Source organism: Natrix helvetica (genome assembly GCF_964273705.1).
Source record: "Natrix helvetica genome assembly, chromosome: 2".
Lineage (NCBI taxonomy): Eukaryota > Metazoa > Chordata > Lepidosauria > Squamata > Natricidae > Natrix > Natrix helvetica.
In genome coordinates, this window is record NC_138552.1 from 246,284,284 (window position 1) to 246,309,668 (window position 25,385).

The 25,385-nt window shown below is 36.9% G+C and overlaps 1 protein-coding gene across 3 annotated transcripts in view; it reads right to left on the reverse strand.

Annotated features, from left to right (window-relative positions):
- Positions 1-6,898: 6,898 nt before the first annotated feature.
- HHAT (hedgehog acyltransferase) overlaps positions 6,899-25,385 on the reverse strand; it is a 185,959-nt gene continuing 167,472 nt past the window's right edge. For all 3 annotated transcript variants that reach the window (XM_081942246.1, XM_081942244.1, XM_081942245.1), the window contains one exon: positions 6,899-8,387. In XM_081942246.1, the coding sequence (XP_081798372.1) occupies positions 8,185-8,387 (203 nt within the window). In that variant the 3' untranslated portion in view covers positions 6,899-8,184. The remainder of the gene's footprint in view (positions 8,388-25,385) is intronic.

Consider the following 25,385-nt stretch of genomic DNA (forward strand, 5'->3'; position numbering starts at 1 on the left):
TCCCTGCCCCTTAAAAGAGGATGAAAATGTTGGTGTGTTTTATACACCGAATACGGACATTTTTGTCCTCCCCAAACCCTGCCCCACATGTCCATTTTCAGCAAAAACAAGGCGCGCAGAAGGTTTGGGAGGCCTGCAGAGTGCTCCTGGGGGCTGGGGAGAGCAAAAACTGGATGCGCACAGCCCAAAAACTATTTTTTTCTATTTTTTCTCTTCGAAAACTTGGTGTATCTTATACTTCGGTGAGTCTTATAGTCCGAAAAATACGGTACACATCTAGATTTACACCAGAAAAATGTAGAGAAGTTTTATTTAATGCTATATTTTTGCTATGATGAAAGAGAGAATGTACTGTTGAGCTGTCAGCCTCAGGTGCCTAAACAACTTGATCAACTTGTGGTGGGGAAGGAGGGAACAGAGGGAACATCCTACAGATGCTTAATTTACAAATTAATTAAAATTCATGTCATAGGATTTATCCATACATCATTCTCCCGGGATATTTTAAGGAGAAGAGTTCTGTCAATGTGTGGATTTACAAATGTAATGGACTAACCTATTAATTTTTTTAATTAATTTAATGCTTCTAGACCGCCCCCTCTCCCGAAAGGGACTCGGGGCGGTGTACAGTTCATACAAAATATATCAGATACAATAAAATTAAGTATGTACAATTGACAGTTGACATGGAGGAGGTAAGAATGACATTAAAAGAACTGTACAAAGCAGATTAAAATAAGTTCAAACCCCTAAAAACAAATACAGTGAATTAAAAAACCCCTAAAATAACCAGATATAGTGCGTTTGCCAGGAGGGACAGTTGAATTATGCCAGGCCTGCTAATCGGAACAGGTGGGTCTTCAGTTTTTGCCGGAAGGAGCGGAGGTCAGAAGTGGTTCTAATGTCGGGGGGGAGGTCATTCCAGAGGGTTGGGCCCATCACAGAGAAGGCCCTACTCCTCGGTGTCGCCCGCCGGCATTGTCCAGTGGATGGCACCAGGAGAAGTCCCTCCCTGTGTGAGCGTATTGGCCGCAGGGATGTATGTGGGAGGATGCGATCCCGCAAGTAACTAGGTCCCGTGCCATGGAGCGCTTTAAAGATGGTAATCAGCACCTTGAAACGCACCCGGAAAACCACAGGTAGCCAATGCAGCTCGCGCAGGAGAGGTGTTACGTGGGAGTACCTCGTACTCCCCATCACAGCCCGCGCGGCTGCATTCTGAACTAACTGCAGTCTCCGGGCGCGTCCCAAGGGCAGCCCCATGTAGAGAGCGTTGCAGTAATCCAGGCGGGACGTCACCAGCGCATGAGTGACCGTGCGTAGGGCATCCCGGTCCAGTAGGGGGCGCAATTGGCGCACCAGGCGAACCTGGTGGAACGCCCCCCTTGCCACGGCCGCCACATGGTCATCCATTGACAGCCGGGCATCAAGGAGGACGCCCAAATTGCGCGCCCGTTCCACAGGGGGCAACTGCTCGCCCCCTATGGCCAGCGATGGAATCAGCTGGCTGAATCGAGGTGCCGGTAGCCACAGCCACTCAGTCTTGGAGGGGTTGAGTTTAAGTCTGTTGTCCTCCATCCAGACCCCGACGGCCTCCAAACACCGGGACATTACTTCGACAGCCTCGTTGGGGTGGTTTGGAGTTGAAATATACAGCTGAGTATCATCAGCGTAGAGGTGATACTCAACCCCAAAACCACGGATGATCTCACCCAGCGGCTTTACATATGTGTTGAACAGGAGAGGCGAGAGGACCGACCCCTGTGGCACCCCACAAGTGAGTGGCCTCGGGGTCGACCTCTGTCCCCCTGTCAACACACATTGCCTCCGGTCGGAGAGGTAGGAGCTGAACCACCGCAAAACGGTACCTCCGACTCCCATCCCCTCCAACCGGCGCAATAGGATACCATGGTCGATGGTATCAAAAGCCGCCGAGAGGTCTAATAGGACCAGGATAGAGGAGCAACCTCTATCTCTGGCCCTCCAGAGATCATCAACCAACGCGACCAAGGCTGTCTCTGTGCTGTGCCCAGGTCGGAAGCCGGACTGGCGTGGGTCTAGATACTCGGATTCGTCAAGGTGTCGTGGAAACTGCTGGGCCACCACATTCTCAACAACCTTCGCTAGAAACGGAAGGTTGGAGACTGGACGATAGTTAGCTAGCTCCATTGGGTCGAGTGAGGGCCTCTTAAGTAAGGGCCTCACCACCGCCTCTTTCAAGGCGGTTGGTAAGGATCCCTCACCCAATGAGGCATTCACCAGGCCCAGAAGCCAGCCTCGTGTCACCTCCCAAGATGCCAGTACCAACTTGAGCACTAGTCTCCTGAAATCTAGTAGGGGGTTTGCACCTAGTGCTTCAAATCCCACACAAATATGTACATCATTTCTCCAGCCTCCCAGGGCTTCTGCGTCAGCCTGAAAGAAGAAATAACAGCTGCTACTGTAAGCATCTACTCATTAAAACTAATTTGCTTTCTAAAGCTGCACTATCATTTCCCAGTTTTGCACAAAAAACTAAAAACAACAGGCCCACTTTAATGACTGTCAGAAAAAGGCTGTTCTCACAGGTCTAAAGCTCTTGTTTTGAGCCATTTTTGAAGTGCACACCGTGTCTTTCAGATCTATTGAACTTCTGTAACTGGCAGGTACATTAGGATGGTCATCATCTGAAGTAGCTGTCATTAATTCTGTGGTCTACACCAAGCAATCCTGTATCACATCAGTTTCATACATGCTGATAGGTATTCATTTCGTGATTTAGAAAACAAATAAAATCCTACCAATCGGGATAAAATAACAATTTCACAGGTATGTGAATTTTAGAGATCTTCACAAGCAGAGCAATCAATCAAATCTTATTCAACAATTTTGGATTGAACCAGTCATTTCCTTTAATGAGTAATGATTGGCCTGGTCACTAATAGTGGGTTTTGCAACCTTCTCATTCCTGCCAACAGGTAGATGTGATTTACTAAGAATTAAGTCCTTTGGTTATATCATTTCATTTATGTAATATAAACATAATCATAACTCAACATTGATACCTGTAGCTGGGGAATAATTGGTAACTATCCTTTGTGAATTAGATTTGATGCTTCAGAAATATGCTCTTGAGGAATTAATCTATCAGAATTCATTTTTAAATCTACGGCATAGTTTAGAAAAAAGCATTCTTGTTGAAAAAAAATCCATCAGTTGCATTAATAAACACACACACATTGAGTTAGTTAGATAAATGATAGATAGATAGATAGATAGATAGATAGATAGATAGATAGATAGATGATAGAATGAATGAATGAATGAATAGATGATAGATTAATAGGAGGGAGAGGAAGAGAATTCCCTGATTTCTGTACAGCAATTTTTTAGAGATAAGCACAGGGTCTACAAGCCAATTCCTCCACATGACCATGCAGATACGTATAATAGTGGATTTTTTTTGAGCATGAGATTGGATGGGCACTTTCAATACATTGCATAACCCAGGTATCTTCCTTTCATATCTCCTAAACAGGTAACAACCTCCCGTCTGGGACAAGGATCAGGAGGAGGATCAAAGGCATCAAAAAGGGATGCTACTATAACATGTTCACTGACAAATGAGGGTTAAGGAACACATATCCAGTTTCCAAGATTCTGTAAGCTGTTTCCAAGCAATAAACCTGATTAATGAGACTTTACCTTTCTTGATTGTGACCTGCTATTAGAGCTTTGACATCATTAGATGGGAGTCTAGAGTTGTTTGCTGAATATTGATTCATTCAGCAAACCAAACACAATTAAACAATACAGGCCATTTTATTAATGCTTCATTGATTAACAAAATAGCAAATCTCAGTGGAAAATGATACTTATGTTTCCCTGTTGTTTCACAGACAAAATTTATAGACCATAGATAACATAGATTTTCCATATGACTTTTCTCTATGAGTGCTTACAACAAAAGACTTATAGAAAATGTGGATTAAGAAAACTCCTTCCACAATCCAATATGAGGAGGGGGGTGATGCTTGACCGAGTGGTCCTTATATACCTAACAACACCTATCCATAATACACTGTTCCTGAAAAACATTTTAGATACATTTGAATTGCATCCAACTCTTTTTTTGTCTTCCATGATCATGTTATATCATTGACTGTGATTAATTTAAAAATTATGTTTTTGATCAGCATGAACATACCCAAGAAAAATGTTTCCTCTTTATTAAAACACTGCCAGTATTTTACAAGAAAGTGGAATATTCTAATATTCCCTAATATTCTAAAGATATGAGTTTGGTGTCTTTTAAAGGCACTGAGTGTGGTTAGAACCGTGAGCAAGCAGAAGCCCAAACCCCAATAAACCAACTTTATATTCCTTCCTTTTACTTCTAACATTTTTGATCTTTGGGTTCTTCAAATAATGTCCTAGAATTCAATTTATTTTCATTTTTTCTTTGTTCCCTCTCACAAAATTCTCCAGTTTTAACATGTCATGTTTACTAAATTCAATATAGGGAAATTATCCAGCTCGTTCTCTTGGTGTATTTGCATATCCCTTTTAATTATTAAGACATCAGCTAGTTTCTTTTGTATGTCCAATGCAACATCTTTTCCCATGGAAGGTTTTTCTTCCTTGTGTTAAACTTGACAAACAGCACATAGATAAAGGTAAAGGTTCCCCTCGCACATACATTATGTGTAGTTGTTCCCAACTCTAAGGGGCAGTGCTCATCTCTGTTTCAAAGCTGAAGAGCCAGCACTGTCCAAAGATGTCTCTGTGGTCATGTGGCCGGCATGACTAAACGCCGAAGGTGCACGGAATACTGTTACCTTCCCATCAAAGGTGGTTCCTATTTTTCTACTTGCATTTTTACATGCTTTCGAACTGCTAGGTTGGCAGAAGCAGGAACAAGTAACAGGAGCTCACTCCATTACATGGTGCTAGGGATTCGAATCACTGACCTTTTCTGATCGACAAGCTCAGCATCCTAGTCATCAGCCCTTTGCACATACATATATTTGTTTAAAAAACACTATTCATTATTATCTTACCTTCTCCAGAATAACTTATCAGGTCTTGGTTCATTTCCCTTCAATTTGGAGTATAGCCAAATTTGGAGGGCATTTCAAGTGAATCACTGTAGCAAAACAAAATGGGAAGGAAGAATCTCTTGGATGCAGAGACCAACATCAATCAAGGAGGGTAGAATAAGCTTACAAGTCCCATGAATTATTGTATTGCTTCTTTTTTTAGTTCCTCTGATTTGTTCATTCTTCCTTGCCAATAAATGCACCTTTTAAACATACTTAAGTTTAAATATAAAGTTTATATTTAAACCTGGTTCATTTCTCTCCCTCCCACAATAAAATATGACGTCAGAGAATGACTTAGTAGGATTTAATACAAAATATTTCAGCGCTAGCCAGCTACAAAATCCATTATCAGATACTACAGACTTTTTAACTAGACTGGCTGAAATTGAAATGATAAATATGAGGCCATGCACAAACCATTTTTTGAGTATTTTTCTATTTATCAGGAATCAAGTGACCTAAATGGCAAAACAGACCAGGAAAAAAATAGGATGTATATAAGTGGAGATACAGTGAGAGGGAAATATTTTTAATGCTATTATTAGTATTTCAAGGACTTTTAAAGATTATATGCCTTTTTCCTTTGAGCTGTTTTAAGCAGATTAGTCAAACTAAGTGGATTTTAATTATCCAAGATGAAACTGATCTGAGAGCAAAGCCTTACACCCATCTGTAATTGAGAAAAGTTTCATGAAAGCATGAATTAATTTAATTGTACCAATATGATATAGTTGTTACAGAATGACATTTGTCATAGGCTGGTGTATTGTCTCCTCACAAAGCCCCATTAGGATACTGCAATTGATGGAAAGAATCTACTCCCTAGGGCTGAAAAAAATTCTGAAATTGAGAAGTACAATTGCCTATCCATAGTAGAATATGAAATAGACTTTGAAACAAACATTGTGTCTTAGCCCCATTTTGTCTTGATGTAATATACATAGAACTTTCTCACCAAGAAAGATCCTTGTTCCTCAATGAACCTACCAAGACTTAGAATTATCATAGCAAATGCTGCCCCCTATAGCTCAGCTGTAGTAGGATTTGGGACTTTCTCTCTAGAACAGGTTTCTAAGCTCTGCCTTCTAGTTAATTTTCAGTGTTGGTTCCATTATTTTTGGATGAGAATTACTTCAAGAGTATAGAAACATGGAAGGCACTTGATGTCACACTGAGTTGCAAAACATAAAGTTTTTTGTGAGAATGAAGCGCACCACTATGGTTGATTGGACTGGAATGTGATAGAAATCAGATTTAGAAGTCACAATAAAGAAACTATGGAAGGAGCTTCTGTGGTTTGTTCACCCACTCCTAATTTTGTTCACCCACTCCTATTAGGAAAAGGAGTTAAGTGACATCAATAAAAAGTGGGCATCTACTCATTGTTCAACCATGAACCTTGAAGAAATGTTATTGTTGTACATGATTGCAATCAATTGTGCATATATTTTTTTACTTCTAGTACTCTATTTCCTATTTCTTTACCATCTATTGTGAAATTGATTATTTAAAAACAATGTTTGTGATGTTTCATAGCTTGGGAACATCTGTTTAAAATATTATACATAGGAACCAAACATCTGAAAAACATTTAAGGGCCCATCTATAATATTTCACTGCACTGAATGAAATGGCTTCTTCCTAAGCTGGAGTTGTGAATCTATAGAACTTTCATACTTGCTCTTTTTCTGTTTTGACAGAAGTCTCCTTCAGAAAGAGGTATGACACTGGAGCTGTTAATGTGCAGGCCATCATTAACAGAAATATAAACAAATCATTTCAAAGAACCGTGCCAAGGAAATATTACTGTTTATTGAAGACCTATTGCCAAATTGATGAATATATCCATATTTGAATCCAAAAGTAGTATAGCCTTTATTGTCATTGTACAAAATAAATGCAACGAAATTGGTTATATAAGGTGTATATAATGAGCCTTTATCTTTCCAACCCTGATGGTGGTACTGATTTATTCCTCTAATGTGACTAGGTCTGAATAGAAGTATTACTTCTAGGAATACCATTAATATTTTTCCTTAAAGAATGACAATGTCACTCAAATTGGATATACAGTATAATTGCACTATTATGTGAGAAAAGGAGATTCATATATAAGAAGAACAAAACCGAATCATTTTGGACAACCAGAGTCACTCTGTCTAGTTGGATTGACAACACTTAAATTTAATAAATAAATAAATCTTCAGATCCATTATCTTTCTCTCAGAGGGAAGGGCTGTCCTAGGATTCACCTAGGCTAGAATATGGAACTTGGAAGGTTTGGTAATTTTGTTCCATGGAAAAAAGATTGCTTGTTTATACTTTACAGAAGTCATTGAATGTTTTCAAATAATCTTTAATGAATTATTATTTTTAATTAATAACCTGTTATGTATATTTCCCCCTTCATATTATTCTTGGTTCCAATCATATTTTGGATTGGTTGTCAACTTCAAAATCATTCATTCATACATATACTTGCAACAGGAATGAACAGGTAACCATACAGGTTTTTTTTTTAAATGCAAATACATTCAATATCTTAAAAGCATTTGTAAAATTGTGACTTGACAAAGGAACTAGATCTAAATACATTTCCAACATTTCTAGAACAAAAGGTGAGGTCCAATGGAAGATTTTTACTACTGGGATTTTGATCCACACAAGATTTTTGTGGGGCAGAGAGAGGATGTGGCTATGTTCTTTCTTCTAAAGTTGCCTATATCTTCAGTATTTTGTTTTGTTTTTTTTGAAAGATTGAGGAAACCACCCAAAAAGGTTTGAACTGGTAGATGGGGAGCCAGTTGCATGCAATTTTGGATTTCATTAAAAGTTCTTACTTCAAAGTTATTTATCGGACTCTTCTGAAAAGTGGAAGACAAATGTTATAGATTCATTGCTATTGTTTTTCATCATTGTGACTAAATTACAATAGTTTCCTAAATACACATGACTTTGTCACAAACATAATTTCCTTATAAATAGAAATATATAAATAAAACTAGTTATATTTTAGAGAATTGATATAAAATCAAATATTACAATGTCTTTTAGAAACCAGAATGTCTTTATTTTATGTTGCCTGGTTTTACTTGCTGGGAGTTCATACACGACCAGACACTGATTCTCCTGAAAAACTGAAATGTTGTTGTGTTGATGAAGAAATGAGCGTCCGGGTCAAAATTCCACTATCCTTTCTTTTAAGAACAGGACTGTTAACTTTGGTGTGTATGTGTTGCCACTCAATTCCAACATTAGAGTAACAATATAAGATTCCAACAACAGACAATGTTGCCCAGGGCCAACCTGTAAAAAAGAAAAGAGAGAGAGAGAAAAAGAGAGTGACAGAGAATAGTAATGCATAAATTTCTACTGTCCTCATTTGAAACAAAAGGCAGGGCTGGTAAACATAATTAAGCTAAAACCCATATCTACATAACATGAATCAGGTGAGGCTTCATTTAAAGCATGAAAGCTGGGTAATTGTACTATTGATTGTCCTTCAATTTTTTAAAAAAATAAATACTGATTACAACTGCCAAATAAAAGGGGCTTCTGTTAAATGATAAATCTACAGGACAAGAAGCAGCTACCTGGTGTTGCCTTTAAAAATCCATCATATCCTCCTTCCTTTAGGTCAAATTATTCAGAATCAAGTTTGAATTGCCTCTAGTTGCAATGGGCAGCATGTAAAATGATAGATAGATAGATAGATAGATAGATAGATAGATAGATAGATAGATAGATAGATAGATAGATAGAGAGATAAGAGAGAGAGAGAGAGAGAGAGAGAGAGAGAGAGAGAGAGAGAGAGAGAGAGAGAGAGAGAGAGAATAAGACATTTACAATATGCTTCCTCTGAAAACTTCTTCTAGAAGGCTTTCCTGGAATTAAGTTTATTGTCACTTCAGTGTCTGGCCTAAGATCACACTTCTAGATCTGAATGTCTATGGAGATTCTCAGTTATCCAGGTCATGGTTGCCACCTTTGGTTTCTAAATCTGAAATATCTAAATTGTTCCTTTAAATTTTGGATTCTCTTTTCTACTTCTGCCAATAATTCATTAAACAGTTTTAAAACCTGTAAGTTGCTTTGAGATCCTTTCGGACTATAAATTATTTAATTAAATTGTTTTGATTATTTCCAATTTAATAATCTTTGTAGCAAGGCTAGAAAAGGCCAGGCAAAGCTTTTGAACAGTCTTAACAGTCAGTAATGTATGTTTTACCTCCAGACTGCTATTAATACCAGGCAGAATATATTTGTAGACGACAAGCAGGTAAGTGCTTCATTATTTTGTAACTGATGTGCTTACAGTTAAGTAAAGGTTAAAACTATTTCATGGCTGCCTACTCAGAAGTAGGCAATCTTAATATACTAAAATCTGTCATTTGCCTGTGAGTTGGGAAAGAAAACTAAGTTCAATTTAATTTAGAAAGCAATTGAAGTTCTGTTAATCAAATGTAGTCAATATGATTACTCTCCATTCTTCAATAATTTCTCCTCCTGACACAATCAATTTGAACACTTTTTGGGGCATGTCTGCAGGCTACGCCAAAGCTGTAGAAAACTGCACAACGTCATGAGCTTAGCAAACATTCTGCCTTCTAAAGGATTTGAGGAAAAAAAACCCCACCCATGATACTTTTTTTTCTTGTTTCACATTCATATTCTAATTATAGCAAAGATTAGGGAGGTTTTTTCCCCCCTGGCGCATTAAAATGTTAAACGAGAAAGATGCACAAAGGCAGTAAATGTGAGTTGCTATGTACTAACTGCTGCAAATGCCTGTTTTACACTTTATTCACCTATGCAAGTTTAATATATAACGGAATTTGATTCGATTGAAATAATCAACTGCTAGACAAAGAGTGAAGACATATTCGAAGCTTTTATCCAGTTGCCTCCTTTTCAGTATTTTTTTCCTTCAAGGCTGTAGAATACCCACCACATTTTAGCTAGAATTATATATAAGGCTTTTCTAAAAACTGTTGACCAAAAGCCATTAAAGATGTTAGCAACCAAAACAGAAAGGGAGAAACCTTTTAATGGATCTGTAAGTAAAAAAAAGGGGGAAGTAGAGAATAAGAATAAATGCTTTTTCCCCCTGGGAGAAATAAGAATTGTTATGGGTTGATTTTTAAAAAAATTTCTTATCAATGAACAAAAAATAGTACTAAAATAAAGAGATGGCAAAGGTTTCTTATCTTATCAAATTGTTCAGGTTATTAAAATAAAAGTTTGTAAACTGCTCCACAAAGAAGCTTATTACTCCCTTGATGAATGTAGCAATCTATGTATGCAAAAAAGAACAGTTAAAAACCACCATTTTAGCAATTGGCAGTATCCCATCAGTTGATAGGATTGATCCATTAAGCATATTCATGTAATTGAATTGACATGAGATCAATTCATCAAACATGCCTCCCTCACAGCCTTTCTTCAGTTGTCTCTTTCATCTTCCTCTGAATGGAAAACATCATCCAAAAAGAGATTAAGCATGGAGTGACTTTGGTTTAAGCAATCAGGTGACTTTTCTGACTTTGGCACTCCACTAAGACTTTAGAAGGAATTTAAGCAAAATCAACTTTTTTAAAAAAATTAAGAACTCTCTGAATGAAAGAATGTAAAAGGATGCGCGCGCGCACACACACACACACACACGATGTGGGTCTCAAAGAGCCGAATGATAAATGTTGTTCCATTTAGACCAATATATCATTATAGGTTTGCTTGCCCAGATCTGCAAGGACTAAATGTTTTGCATATGGCAAAAGCACTCTTGAAATAACTGCTGCTGATGCAGGGGTCGTGCAGTCTTGTGTTCTGATTATGGAGAAAGGTACATGATGTCATACAAAACATTATCAAAATATTAATGTTTTGGAGACATCGTCTAAGTTTATTAAAGATTCTTCCTTCTCCATATGTTATGTCTCCTTCCCTCAAACTAAAACCAGAGCACTTCTGCCACCTCAAACGCTAAAAATGTTTTCATGTGTAAAATCCAAAAAAAGAGCTATACCTTAACAAAGTATGCTGTAGTAGGTGGTCAGCTTCAGGGGTGGGTTCCAGCAGTAACTTCTGCACCGGTTCACTTGTGGGCGTGCTGTGCACATGCACACTTGATGTGTGTTGTGCGTGCATGCGCCGTGCAATTAAAAATTGCTCTGTGCATGTGCAGAAGTAAAAAACAAGATGGTGGTGCCATAGGCACTGCCCAGAGAACTGGTTTGGGGGCGTGGCAGGCCTGGGTCACTGCCGGTTCCAGCGACCCAGGCCGCCAAACCACTACCGGTTTGGCCGAACCAGTCCGAACCGGTAGAAACCCACCAATAGTCAGCTTAATGTGCAAATATACATGAAGGTGAGGTAGTCTCAGATTGTATTTTGCTGGGTGATTTGTCTGGACGTGTTCACTAATTTGGGGTTCTACAATAGAGACGGCAGACAGAGCATATATATTTAAAAGCAACAATAATTGCAGCTTTCATAATAGCCTTTTGTACCTTTTCCCCTTAAATGATACTGAAAGATTGGTGAGCATGCTGGTGGGCTAGGCAGCAGGAAGACAAAGTGACAAAATCAGCAATATAAATAGATCTCAGAGAGGTAGAGGAGGAACAGATGATAATGCTTTGTTCCCAGTCTGACAACTGTTTCATTTAGCACAATATTTTCAACTGATTGACTGAGGTCTTTAAAGTTCCGGATCAGATTTTTTCCAAGTCTACTTGAATATACTACAGATTGAATTTGAGATGTGCTTGTAAAACACAGGGTATCTCACTATTGAGAAATTATGATAATTTCATTGGTGCAATTTTTCTTTCTTGGTTTTCCCAGAAAAAAAAAGAGGAGTGGGAGGGAAGGAGAAGGTCCTTTTTTATTTAAAAGGCAATGGTTCTTCTGAAGAACCATATTCTCCATCAGTTAAACAGATAGATGTTGAGGAAAAACATTTTCCCTTCTAGGAAATATGACTTTCTTGGCTGATTTGGAATATGGGCTCAGGGCAATGGGGCTTATTTTCTCAGAACCTGAGAGACTAACAACACATAATATATGTAATTATTCATAAGTAGAGTCCAGAATTACATTCAGAAAAATCTGTAGAACACCAAAAGCCAAGTGTTCTACTCTGTCTGCAGTGATGTTCTTGAGGTTGACTTTAAAAATATAATGTATATTCATATTTAGGAGAGCCGATCTACGTCCAGAAAAAGATAGTGGGAACACAAATTATAGTTTAGCTCTAGACCAAATTAGCAGAATAATAGCCTTCCCCTCTCCAGGAGACAGCCCAAGACAACACATTATACAACCATTTCAATAATGAATTAAGGAATTTCACTCCCTAGTCCAAAAAATGATCAGGCCAGTCAGAGTCAAATCTATTCAGGAAAAAAAATACTCCTATACTTAGACATTTTTGCCAAGAGGACCACAAGATTGAGCAGTCTAAGGCTATATGGATGAATGAACCATACCAAATGACCTATGTTGATTAAAATTTTAGTATGTTTTGTTAATTTGCTTGAATAAAATGGCAAGCAAAACAAATAAAAAAATCTGAAGGTGGACAAAAGTTTTATCTTAGACATCACCCTGTCTGTTAGTTTAAAGAAATCTGTCTTTGTATTATTTAAGTTAACGAGACAAATGCATCATGTGCTACTATATTATAGAAATCTAGTAATGTTCTAGTATAAGCAGGTGAAAATGAGACAGGAAGGAGAAAACCTAATGTACCAACAGGTACAAACATTGTGCAGTAAAGGAGGATGTGATACAAGATATTCCCGATTTCCTGATTACTACAGGAAGGCATAGATCTGGTTGATTTATGAAGTTGCTTTATACCCTGTTTCCCCAAAAATAAGACCTCCCTGGATAAAAAGCCCAATTGGGCTTTTGAACGCATGAGTTAGAATAAGCCCTCCCCCCAAATATTGCAACACAGCAGCAGCCATGAGGTGACCATGCTCACTGCCTACTGCACCTCAAAAATAATAAGATCTCCCCGAAAATAAGGCTTAAGTGCTTATTTCTGGGGCCAAAAGAAACTAAGACCCTGTCTTATTTTTGGGGAAACATGGTATTGAACCAGTATTTTAGTTATTGACCTAATTCAATCTGTCTACTCAAATGGGCAGAGGCTATCCATCTCTTCAAACAAGTTTCACCCAGCACATTGTATTTCCTTTAAGTGGAGGTGTTGGGATCAGAAGCAACTTCAAGAACCATGTCTAGAAACATGTTGACCCATTAAATCTGCATGAATCAGTTCCCCATTACTGCCCCAAAATTCTAGTAATAACAATGCTAACATGATAATTCAGATATCCCTGCTCTGTTTGCCTATCAATGCTAATCTTTTTTTGTAACAAGAGAGAACTAGTCATTGGGTCATGCAGTTAACAAAGGAAAAATGGGAACCAGCACTGCTCCATCAGAGTCTCAGCTCTCATTAGAATGCAACAGGCAAAGAACGTATAGCATTGGAATGAGAGCTTGAATTTTCCTGCACTGCAGCATCTTTGGAACAAATATATACAAGTATATTGTGTTTGAATTGTTTTAAGAGGAGGTTACTCCAAACTCTCATTTAAGATTTCCAGCGTATTAAATAAAAGGCATTTGGGGGAAAAAATGATAAAACTGTTCTGAATTGGACCCATAAAGCAAGGTTCAATAGGAGTATGTATTTTTTTTAACAAAAAAAGAGAGAGAAAGAGAGAGAAAGGAACCATGAAAAAAGGCTTTTCTAAGAAATGGAACCATTTATGCTTTTCTTTAAACATTTCCTAAAGTTTTTCAGTAAATGCTGTCTCATCCCAATATTGCCCATTTTTGCACTGATTTTCCAAGGCCTCAAGCTGACACCAGTAGTCTAATCTTAAATGGGGATGTTGTTCTCCCACTGAGCTACAAAATCTTTGAACTGGTTTAGTAGTTATTTTAGTTCCTGGATTAAAGAACAAGCAGAGTAATTCTCTCCAACATCAAAGTTCTCTGCCATTTCTGGAAGCTTTGCTAGCAAGAGACCAGCTGAGTGAAAGCAGGAAAGAAAACCTTGCTCAGAATCAGGCTACATGTTTTTCCTGAATTGACAAACTGTATCTCTGATCTCAGACGGAGAGACTAAAACTTCTCCAGGGAGTCACACGAGTGCAATTTAAATGTTTGATTAACTGATAGGATCCATTTTTAAATTATTTGTTATAATAGCATAGCAGAGTATAACTTTATTGATTGGTCAATTGACCATATGAAGAAGCATCCGCTACAATATAAAAGAATATGATAAGATAAACAACTTTATCTTGCCTCCAGAAGTTATGAATGCTCCAACACTGGAAGTTTTTAAGAAGAAGCGATTGGACAACCATTAAGGTTTCCTGCCTGAGCAGGGGTTGGACTACAAGACCTCCAAGGTCCCTTCCAACTCTGTTATTCTATTCTATTCTAAATGTAAGGTCAGAAGACATAAAAGTAAGAGTACAGAAAAACAAGATGAATAGAAATATACAAAATATGTTTTTAGATGAATGCATCAAATTTACATGCAACCTCAATATGTTCTGTAAAATGTGTCCATAGCAGAACAGTTCTGACTATAAACTTAGTTCTTAGTACTACGTATGTGTTTGTATCTGAAGGAACTAAGGCAAGTTATCATCCCAATGTGTAGTTCAGTCAAACAGTCAAGTACTGAGTCCTGGCTGGGATGTATACCGGTAGTTGGCCTTGAATAAGATGTGCACAATGTCTTTAATTTTTGGAGTGCCACAAACACATGTTCTCTCTACCATATCACTTAGCAGAGTCGTCATATTTAAAAACAAAATCCAGCTGTGCAAACTTTGCTCTGGTAATGACCATCCTATGGTATTGACTCAGATACCCTTTGTCAGGGATTTTTTCTCTTTGAAGAGTAATTTTATTCTTGGTGAGCCATTTCAATGACCTGAAGTGATTCAATGTCAATTTGGGCATTAACATCCAAGACACTTTGTTTGAATATTGCCTTGGTCTGGTGTGCTACTGAGGGTAGATATTGTGCAAGGAAGCCAAGCTGTAACATTATTTTGAGAAGCTTATTCATCCATGCCAGTTTGAAATGTATATATAATAGATATATACATGAGATCATGTGAAGCATTAGTACCGTTTTATAATGCCTTGATAGGACCACACTTGGAATATTGCATCTAGTTCTGATCACCCAGATATAAAAAAGATGTGGAGACTCTAGAAAGAGTGCAGAGAAGAGCAACAAAGATGATTAGGGAACTGGAGGCTAAAACATATGAAGAATGGTTGCACGAACTGGGTATGCCTAGCTTAAGAGAAAGAAGGACTAGGGGAGACATGATAGCAGTGTTCCAATATCTCAGGGGTTGCCACAAAGAACCCACAAAGTAAACCTATTCTGCAAAGCAGAACAAGAAGCAATGGATGGAAACTAATCAAGGAAAGAAGCAACCTAGAACTAAGGATGAATTTCCTGACAGTTAGAACAATTAGCCAGTACAACAAATGGACTCCAGCAGTTGTGGATGCTCCAACACCGGAAGTTTTTAAGAAGAGACTGGACAACCATTTGTCTGAAATAGTATGGTGTTCCCTGCCTGAGCAGGGGGTTGGACTAGAAGACCTCACAACTCTGTTGGAGTCCATCTGTTAATTATGATTAAATTAGGGGCAGCAAATAAATAAGAAGTTAAATGACAGCAATGTCACTGAGTTTACTCAAAACAGATTATAGTCAGATGGAATTATTCATTTATCCCATTTTCAGAGGTAAACTGAGTTTCACTCAATAAACTAAGTTGCCCTAACAGGTTATGTTAAAGCCCTCCTCCCAATACAACATTAGCATGTGCAGATGTAGCAAGCAACATGACAATTTAATCATGCTATGAACACAGCCACACACAGTGGTGAGCTGTTGCTGGTTCGGACCGATTCGGGTGAATCGGTAGTTGCGACCTGTGGGAGGCCCTGCCCACCCACATGCTTGGGTGCAATCCCATCCTATATCGCTGCATTTTTTGATGCCGCACACGTGTGGATGGCGTGCGTGAGCAAATCGCCGTGTTTTTTGATGTTGCACGCATGTGCGTGTGCGCTCACATTTCCAGTGCTGGGCAAACCAGTTGTTACAGTATGTGACACCCACGTCTGGCCACACATAAGTAGTTTGAATACTAAATTCCAAAATGAATACTATTCACTGACTTTACTGAACACTAAAATGAAAATTATTTCCATTCTAATATCAAAAGTAAATTACAAGTACATTTACATATATTGAACCGTGCTTGTTTACATTTAATTCTTTAATTAATAGATTAATCCAACAATGTTAATTCCAATAATATTTCACATAGTGCAATATAGAAAGAGGAAATATTCTCGGAGAGGCTGCTCAAGGATTGCAAGGCATGGGTAGATAGAAATTAGTTTGGACCCATTGGTAGAAAAAAAATTATACAACAAATGGCATAAATATAGAGTCCTTGGTACTTTCTGACTTTGGTTGTTTGCTTGCAGATGTTACCCAACTAGGTAACATTATCAATGCTTGTTCCCTGAGTATTTACACTAGCTTGCTCTGCTTGGGTGAGTGGGAATGTGGTTTTGTGCTTGGTAGTTCCTTGATAATTGTTTTTGGCTTGTTTGTCTAGTGTAAATCCCTGCTTATCTGGGTGTCGGCTCTGGTGATGATGTGTTCTGGTCCTTTTCTTCGTAGCTTTTTTATTGTCTCTTTTGAATAGTGTGTAAATGTGGTTTATATTTTTATACCTATTGATGGATGACTTATCTGAAAGCCAAGCTTCCAGGAATTTCCTAGAATTTTTGAATTTAGCTTGGTCCGCTAGTTGGTGTTCATAGATGAGCTCTGCTAGTCTTCTGCCTACCTGTCATATATAGTGGCTGTTACAGTCCTTATACTGTAGATGACTCCTGTTTTTCCTACTTGGACTACTAGGTCATTTTTTTTACTTAAAATGTTCTGAAAGTCTTTCATTTGTTTGTGAGTATTGTGATGCCATGTAATTGTAATAGTCTGTTGGTTTTTGGGAGATATTTTGATATATGGTAGTGTTACTTTTTCATAGTTTATGTTGGTTGTGCTATAATGGATTGAGTGTCAGGTCCTTTTTAATAAAGTTGTGTGGGTATCTATTTTTCTGGTGTTCTGGATTGCCCTACAAAAGCAAGCTCCTGTATATAAACAGGGAGCAACCCACATTTACAAGGTCTGATGTTACAGTCAGGTTATGAAAAGCCTGCAAACACCCAAGTTCAGAGAGCACCAAGGACTTCAGAGCTCAACACTTTAATTACATGTGTTCTGTTCTAGTGGACCTATAAATGTCATTATGTGTCAGCACCTTATACAGGACCAAAGGACAATCAATTATAGTATTTTGTAACAGCATAGAGTAAAGTAGAGTAGAGTAGAGTAGAACAGAACAGAACAGAATTCTTTATTGGCCAACTGTGATTGGACACACAAGAAATTCGTCTTTGGTGTATATGCTCTCAGTGTACATAAAGAAAAATAAAATAGAGTACCTTCATCAAGAATTTTTTTTCAAGCAAAATCTAAGTTCAAAGCATTAAAGATGAAGGGATGCCATGTATTTCATGGCATTTATATTTAATATTGGCGATAGATGTAGTATTTTCCTAATATATAGTATATATAATATTATAATATATAATATATAATATATAGATGTAGTATTTTCCTAATATAATAAGAGTATTTTCCTAATATCTGCTGCATTTTTTAATGTGGACAATTTTATTAGAGTTCATGTTCAATCATACATACACATACACACTATATCTAATTTTGTATTTGTTGATAAACTGACACTTATATTGTAATAGGTACCACTTTGGTAGGAGTAACAACATGAATCTTTGGTGTCATGCTGGGCACATGACCACAGAAAATGTTTTCGGACAATGTGGTCAAAAAATGGAGATGAAATCCATGTCCAGACTTGCACATAACTGGAGAGAGAAATCTTTACTTTTTTATTCTTCAATTAAATAAAACAGCAGAATTTTTTTTTGATGTTGTTGCTAAACTCAATCATCATTTTTTCATGCTGCTGGCTAAAGGTGATGTTTGATTCCAAAGTTTATTTTCTCATTTTAATGTTCCACACAATTAAAAAACACTCACTCGAACTATATAAACCATCAAAGATGTGTGTGCTACTGCCAGAGCTAGAAGTAGTCCAGCAATTGAAAACAATCATTTCCTGCACTGAATGGATGTTGCAAAAGTTGGAGTGGGATTTTTCCCCTCCCCCCTTTTAGTGACAGGCAATAGATCGTCAGGAGGTTTTAAGGCAGGAAGCACTTCAGAAATAGCCGGCCTGAAATCCAGCTTGCCCCCCAATCAGTTTTGTGGTTCTGTTTGCTTTGTCAGAGAGCTAAGCTGCTAGAAGAAGATTTCTTGCAAGAACAATGTCTTGCTGTCATTATTTTTCTTTTCCAGCCTTCAGAGGTATGTGCAAATTAATGCAAGACAGGCTACAGAGCAAGTGGGAGGCAGAGTACAAAGCTTAGAGGTTTCCATTAAGATTTCCAAAGCTTTTTGATAAAGCTCAGGTTTAAACAGCTGCTGGGGTAAATTGATTTATGAAAGCGAGGAGACTATTTCCCATCAGCCTATCAATAATGGTTTTTCTGTAGAATGAGGAAGACAACACTGTGTGTGTGTGTATGTGTGTGTGTTTTAACAGTGGCTGGTATTCAGATGCTTTCAATTTTTGTTTTTTGATTTGCATTTGTTGTAATATTCACTTAAACATGTAAATTTAATTCAGCATACTAATTACTGAATAATAATAGTAATTAAATTAATCAAGTCATCTGGTTAGCATCAGAAGCTGGTTTACTTCTTAGTGCCCAAAAGTGCTCATTTGCTCTACTTGCTTCTGACGTTTTAAGTCAATTTTAGTTCAAACATTTTCAACGGAAAAGCCAAAAGTGATGTGATTTATAACATTATGCAGCCAATAGTTCAAATTGTTTACATCAGAGAAGGAGACATAAATATAATCAAATACTAATTATTTAATATTAAATTGAACAGCTACGTTAAGGATTTCAGAAACCATTGGCAGGATAGAAGTTATTTGGCAGCATACTGGACACTTAAGGTATGGCCTTGTCCAAATGGCATGGACCTTGGTATGAATCTCAACACTTTGTCTATGTAAACATTCATTCTGCCATGCACTCCATTTGTGCTGCCTCCATCAAACTGAGGGGCAACCTAGCCCCAAAGCCAGCTTGGGTCCTTGAGCCAGTCACTTTCTCTCAGCCCTGGGAAGTAGACAACAGCAAACCACTTCTAAAAAACCTTGTATGTGTGTATATATATGTGTGTGTGTGTGTGTGTGTGTGTTATATTTGTACTGATAAATAAATAAAGGGAGACTTTATTTATCAGTACAAATATAACACAAATATAAAAGGCAACATTAAAAATAAAAATATGGTTTTCTGCCTGCATGGTCTTCTGTGATGAAGCCGAAGGACAGAAAGAGGGAGTGTGACCTTCCTCCCATATTCAGGCATACCAGGGGTTGTAACACACACATATATATATATATATATATATATATATATATATATATATATATATATATATATATATATATATATATATATATATATATATATAAATAAAAACACACACACACACACACACACAGAGAGAAAGAGAGAAAGAGAGAGAGAGACGCTGTATGTCTGTTTCTTATAATTTATTAAAACACCTATGTACAGCTTTTCATGTAATCTCACAAATACATTTGCGTGCTTATAGGCATCATTTACACTCTCGATATCAAAATATCAGATGATATAAAATCATTCCTCCATTGCTCATTCTTTATTCTCTTTAAGATATTGAAAAGGGTAAAAAATTCCTGTGTGCACAACTCAATACTTCACTGTCTGCAGAATGGAGGCCAGGCGTCGTGACAACACAATGTGCGGTCTCGATAGTCCGAGACTGCCATTGATTCTTTTACTGCTGTAACGGTCCATATGGACCTAAGCTGTTCCAGAGAGACGGTGAAAGGGAGACAAATCCTTGCTGGTCACAGAGACATCGCAAAGTCCCTGTTTGACCCAAGGGAAGCGCTCCAAAGTGGCGGTAAATAGACAGCCCCCAGGCTGACAAAGTTGGACACGGCTCCGGAGGAAAGGCAGTTAAAGTGAAAGTGAGTCTATTTGGTGAGATTTTTTTTTCTTTGAGAATGATTGCCCAAAGAAACCTTTTTTTTCTAGGATAAATTAGTCCTTTAAGCTAAGAATAAAGCGGCGAAATTTATCTCTATTGGACTGCCTTAGAAAGTTTTTTTTTCTATGTAACAACGTTTTGTGGATTGAAGTGATTGTAACGCTTCATTTCTCCTCTTAAGTGAATGAATTGATTTTTTCTTCTATTCCCTATCACTTTATTTTTTGGCTGAACTAAAACCTCTTTTATATTTTAACAATTCTTCCTTCTACTGTTTATTAAATTTTATTAAAGATACTTAGAGACTTTTGCTTTTTTTTTTAAAGCCTGAAACGAATAAGAGAAAGTTGAATCTGCCACTCGGAAGCCAGAACTTGGTTTTTCTTTTTCTTTTGAAACAATGTATCCTCTGTTCTACTTTCCTTGATTTTACTGAAGTTGGAGGGTTTGTAGCTTGTTTGTGGACTGATAACATTTCAAGGACACGGACTGTCCCTTTGCAGGTGTCTGTGAGAAATATTTTGGATAAGGGAAGGAAAAGAAAAGATAGAACCCTCCATCTCTGAAAAAATTAGAAGAAACTTGTGCATAAGTGATTTCAAAATAAAAGTATTTTTATACATCAAAGAGATATTGAAGGCGAGAGTGGCAGTGGAGTTTAGATTTTTTTTTCTTTTTTCGGAAATATGTATCTATATATAGATGAGGAAGCCTTAAGTCTCCAAGATGTTTTGGATGGATTTCAAAGTTTATTGGAAGGATCTGAGAGATTTGATAAGAAGTTGGATAAATTATTGTTTTGCGTAGCAAAAGATGAAGGGGTTGGAGCTCCAAAAACTAAAGAAGAGAATGAAGATATAGAAGATAAAGGCAAGACAACAGATGAATCTACTAATGAAGCACCCATGAGTGAAAGTGAAAAGATATTGAAAAGTGAATTTGACTATCTGGAGCTCTACCTCTCTTGTCAAGATATGGATTTGATGATGGAATTAAGAAGAGAAACAGCTTTAGAAAGACGTCTGATAATCAAAGACATGTTAATTTTAATACCAGCTGAAGGGCAACGAGACTATATGAGAGATCTTCTGAGCAAAAAAGTGCGGAGAGAAGTTTTCAAGAACTCTATAAAGAAGCTAATAAGAGAATTGACGCAACAACTGGCTAAAGAGATAAGAGTGTTTTATTACTGGAAAGACACAGGTTGACAATGAATGCTGATAATTAAAAACTTAGTTAATCTTTGGTGATTAATAAGTAGGACTTTGTAGATGCTTATAGAATGTTTTTGTTTTTAAAATGTTTATTCATTAACAGATAATCCATTATGATAATAACAGTGAAATAATAATTTTAATTAGTGAAAACAGTTTGGATATAAACCGTAAATTGGGACCTGGGAAAAAGATTTATTAATTTTACCAATATTTTTTTGTTTGGATTTTGTTATAAAGATGTAATCTCTTTGGGTACTTATAAATTCTACTAATACATTTTTGTTTAGATTTATTATAAAAAAGTTAGATAACTACAATAACAATAACGAAATGTTACTGGTTAAAGAGATAGGATTGTTTTGTTACTGGAAACACAGGTTGACAAGGAGTGTTGATAATTAAAAACAGTTAATCCTTGGTGATTAATAAGTAGGATTTTGTAGATGATTATAGAATGTCTTTGTTTTTAAAATGTTTATTCATTAACAAATAACCCATTATGATAATAATAATGAAATAATAACTTTAATTAGTAAAAACAATTTGGATATAAACTATAACTTGGGACCTGGGAAAAAGATTTATCAATTTTACTAATACTTTTTTGTTTTGGATTTTGTTATAAAGATGTAATCTCTCCTGGGTACTTATAAATTCTATTAATAAATGTATGTTTAAATTTATTATAAAGACGTTAGATAACTATAATAATAACGAAATGTTAATGGATAACGTTTAATGATTTTATATGTGTTAGCATTGGTGAAAGCAATTGGGTATAAGCCTGAGGTTTACAGAAACAGCTAATGAATGCCAGTATGTGGTTGTGTGTTTAAATATAAATGATTCTAGATAAAAGCATGTTTAAACAATTATAGTTAAATGAGAATGATGGTACATTGATGGTAAAATACATAAAGACTTTTGATCTAAAATGTACAATCCAATATGAATGAAGTATAAAGAATGATTGTGGTAGCAACGCACGAAATTTATTTGTAACCAATCGACATGCTTTCTGGAAGATGTAATGAAGAATGATTTTTTTGGTGTGTGTTTTTTGTTTAATTAAAACAATAAAAATTTTTCAAAAGACATACTTCACTGTCTGCCAAAGAGTCAGTTTTGAAGCAGAGTCAGTTTATATTTGTAGCCAAATAAATTTACCAATCACTATACTGCATTCCTATTCTATCATAATTTCCACTATATAGTAGTCATATCTTGGTACTCAACTGCTTTGAAAGTCGTTGAATTTGGTACTCAACACATTTTGTCATGAAAATTTTGTCTTGTTATTTGACGCACAATCCAGAATTTGATTTCTTGGTATATTGGACTTCCCCCCCTTTTTTAATAAAGACTATATCTCAATCACATGTATATTTGTCAACGTTTTCAAATACTGAATCTTTTAGTTTTAAGTTTTGGTCACACGGTTCTATTATAATAGCATACATAGAAAGTCAATTTTTGCTTTTAAAAAATTCTAGGGGACATTTTTAATCCAACTCTAGTAGGAAAAACAAGAACATCTAATTATTTTTGCAGCATTTATGCTCATGCTTAGATCAGCATTATCCAAAACACATCATCAATCACCCATCACAGAGTCTAATGACTTAAGAAAATATATCTTTTTTTTACCAGAGTAAATACAAAATCAGTATTATTTTCCTTAATGACAGCAGGATCACCTTTTGCAGCCAACTGTTCATTTGACTCAAGTCCTTATAATTTAATGTACCATCATGCATGAAACAGAATTGTCAAAATGGATTTAGAGGGAATATTTGAGTATTTTATTAATGTAAGCCTGAGATCTGAGTGTTTCATTATTTGCCTTTGAAAACAAGCAGGCCTTATGCATTCTGAGTCTAATAAGCACTGGCAACCAGTAAACAGCCAAATGAAAGTCTAACTTGCCATTTTTGTAATTGGAATCTCTAGTCTCAGGAAGTGCTCAATCAAAGCACTTCCCTGAGGAGAATGGATAATTGATGTGTCAGATGATATTGAAAACCCAAGGATGGAAACTGGCTCCAGCAACATAAATGAAATCTTGCATTGCAATGTAAGCTGCTCGAATAGCACTTAGACTTACAGTATATACTACTTCACAGCTCCTCTCTAAAGTAGTTTACAGAGTCAGCATATTTTCTCCAACAAGCTGGGTCCTCATTTTACCGATCTCGGAAGGATGGAAGGCCAAGTGAACCTTGAGCTGGTGAGTGTCAAACCTCCAGCAGTCAGCAGAATTAACCCGCAATACTGCATTCTAACCACTGCACCAGCATGGCTCCTAGTCTTTCTGCGCCCAGATTATGGAGCTGTTTGACTAGCTACTGTAAAAATACATTGTTTCTGAAATATATGTCTCCAAAAAAAAAAAACTTCCAAGCTTTATTTTATTTATTTAGCTTTCTGATCAAGGTACAGTTCAGAGATAGTTGTATTATGTTTATTAATTCACATGAGAAAATTCTGGGGATTCTTGAGCCATTACTGTAGTGTTTATTTACTTGTTAAATACCTGGGAAGAGTAAATAGGAAGAAAATAGGCTGTACAGTTTCCTGTCCGACTTTCGCTGGTATCATCCATCAAACAAGGGCTGTTTGATTAAAAGTATCAATTTCTTTTTTATTGCTTTTCTTCTTTGTTCTGCCAAGTTTGAAATGTGTCCTTTCTTTTCTGCTCTCACAGCCTGCAGATAGTTTAAAACATCTTCCTTAATTATTTTTTTATGAATAATAGTACCTGGACTGAGTTTTCATTATAACCCTATGTGTGATGGAATGTAGTCTGGATTCCCAGAAGGGAGACTGCCCATTCCAGAGGAGCAAGATACAGTGAAGTTTAGCTGTCCTACATGACATTTAGGTGTTTGCTTTTAACCCACAGTTAAAGTGGGTAACATCTGCACAGGGGCAATTTCATTCACAATGCACCACTGTGACAATGAGTCACTTAAGCTAGTCAGATCTTCTTGTTGATGATTCCCACAGCATGTGATCAAACTAACTGAGCCCAAAATCACTCTTTTGGGAATGCAAAATCCCCCCTTACTTTCTGCAGGAAGATAACATTAGAACTTTCCATCTTGGCAAGCCATCAGCGATTCTCACATCTTAACACTTGCAGATAATCATTATTTGGAAAATGTCTTCTAAGACCCCTGTGTTGAGTGTCCTCTTGGTTTTTCAGTTCATTTAATCATCTTAATTTTAATCATTTTGTATTATCTTTCATACATTTTTATCGTTTTGTAAGCCACACAAAGTTGCTGCAACAGTGAGAAGGGTAGCATATAAAACAAACAAACAAGCAAACAAAAAATACATTGCCAGACTTTGTCAGTTAATTCTCTAAGAAAGGGGTCTGCCTTTTCTCTCTAATTTGTTTTCTGGGAAAAAGGTTATTTGAGTGGGTCTAGACCAGGGGTGCCAAACACACGGCCCACAGGCCAGATACGGCCTGTGCAGGCCACACCCATCTTGGCTCCACAAGCGCAGAAATGATCCTGATACACCATGATGCAGCCTGCAATGCAATCGGGTTTGACATCCCTGGTCTAGACATTTCCATGACAAATTTGACAGGGTAGAGGCTGTGTCACTTCATCTGTTTGAGGCTAAAAGTAATTTGATGGGCGTTAATTAACTTGTGGATTGACATCCTTTTGGTGTTTCCACAATACCACATCCCCTCTTAAGCATACTGTGGGAATAAAGCCAATGTATTTCTCATATATGTGCACACTTCAATTGTGATTAGAGTTTAGGAATACCTAAGAGAATTAA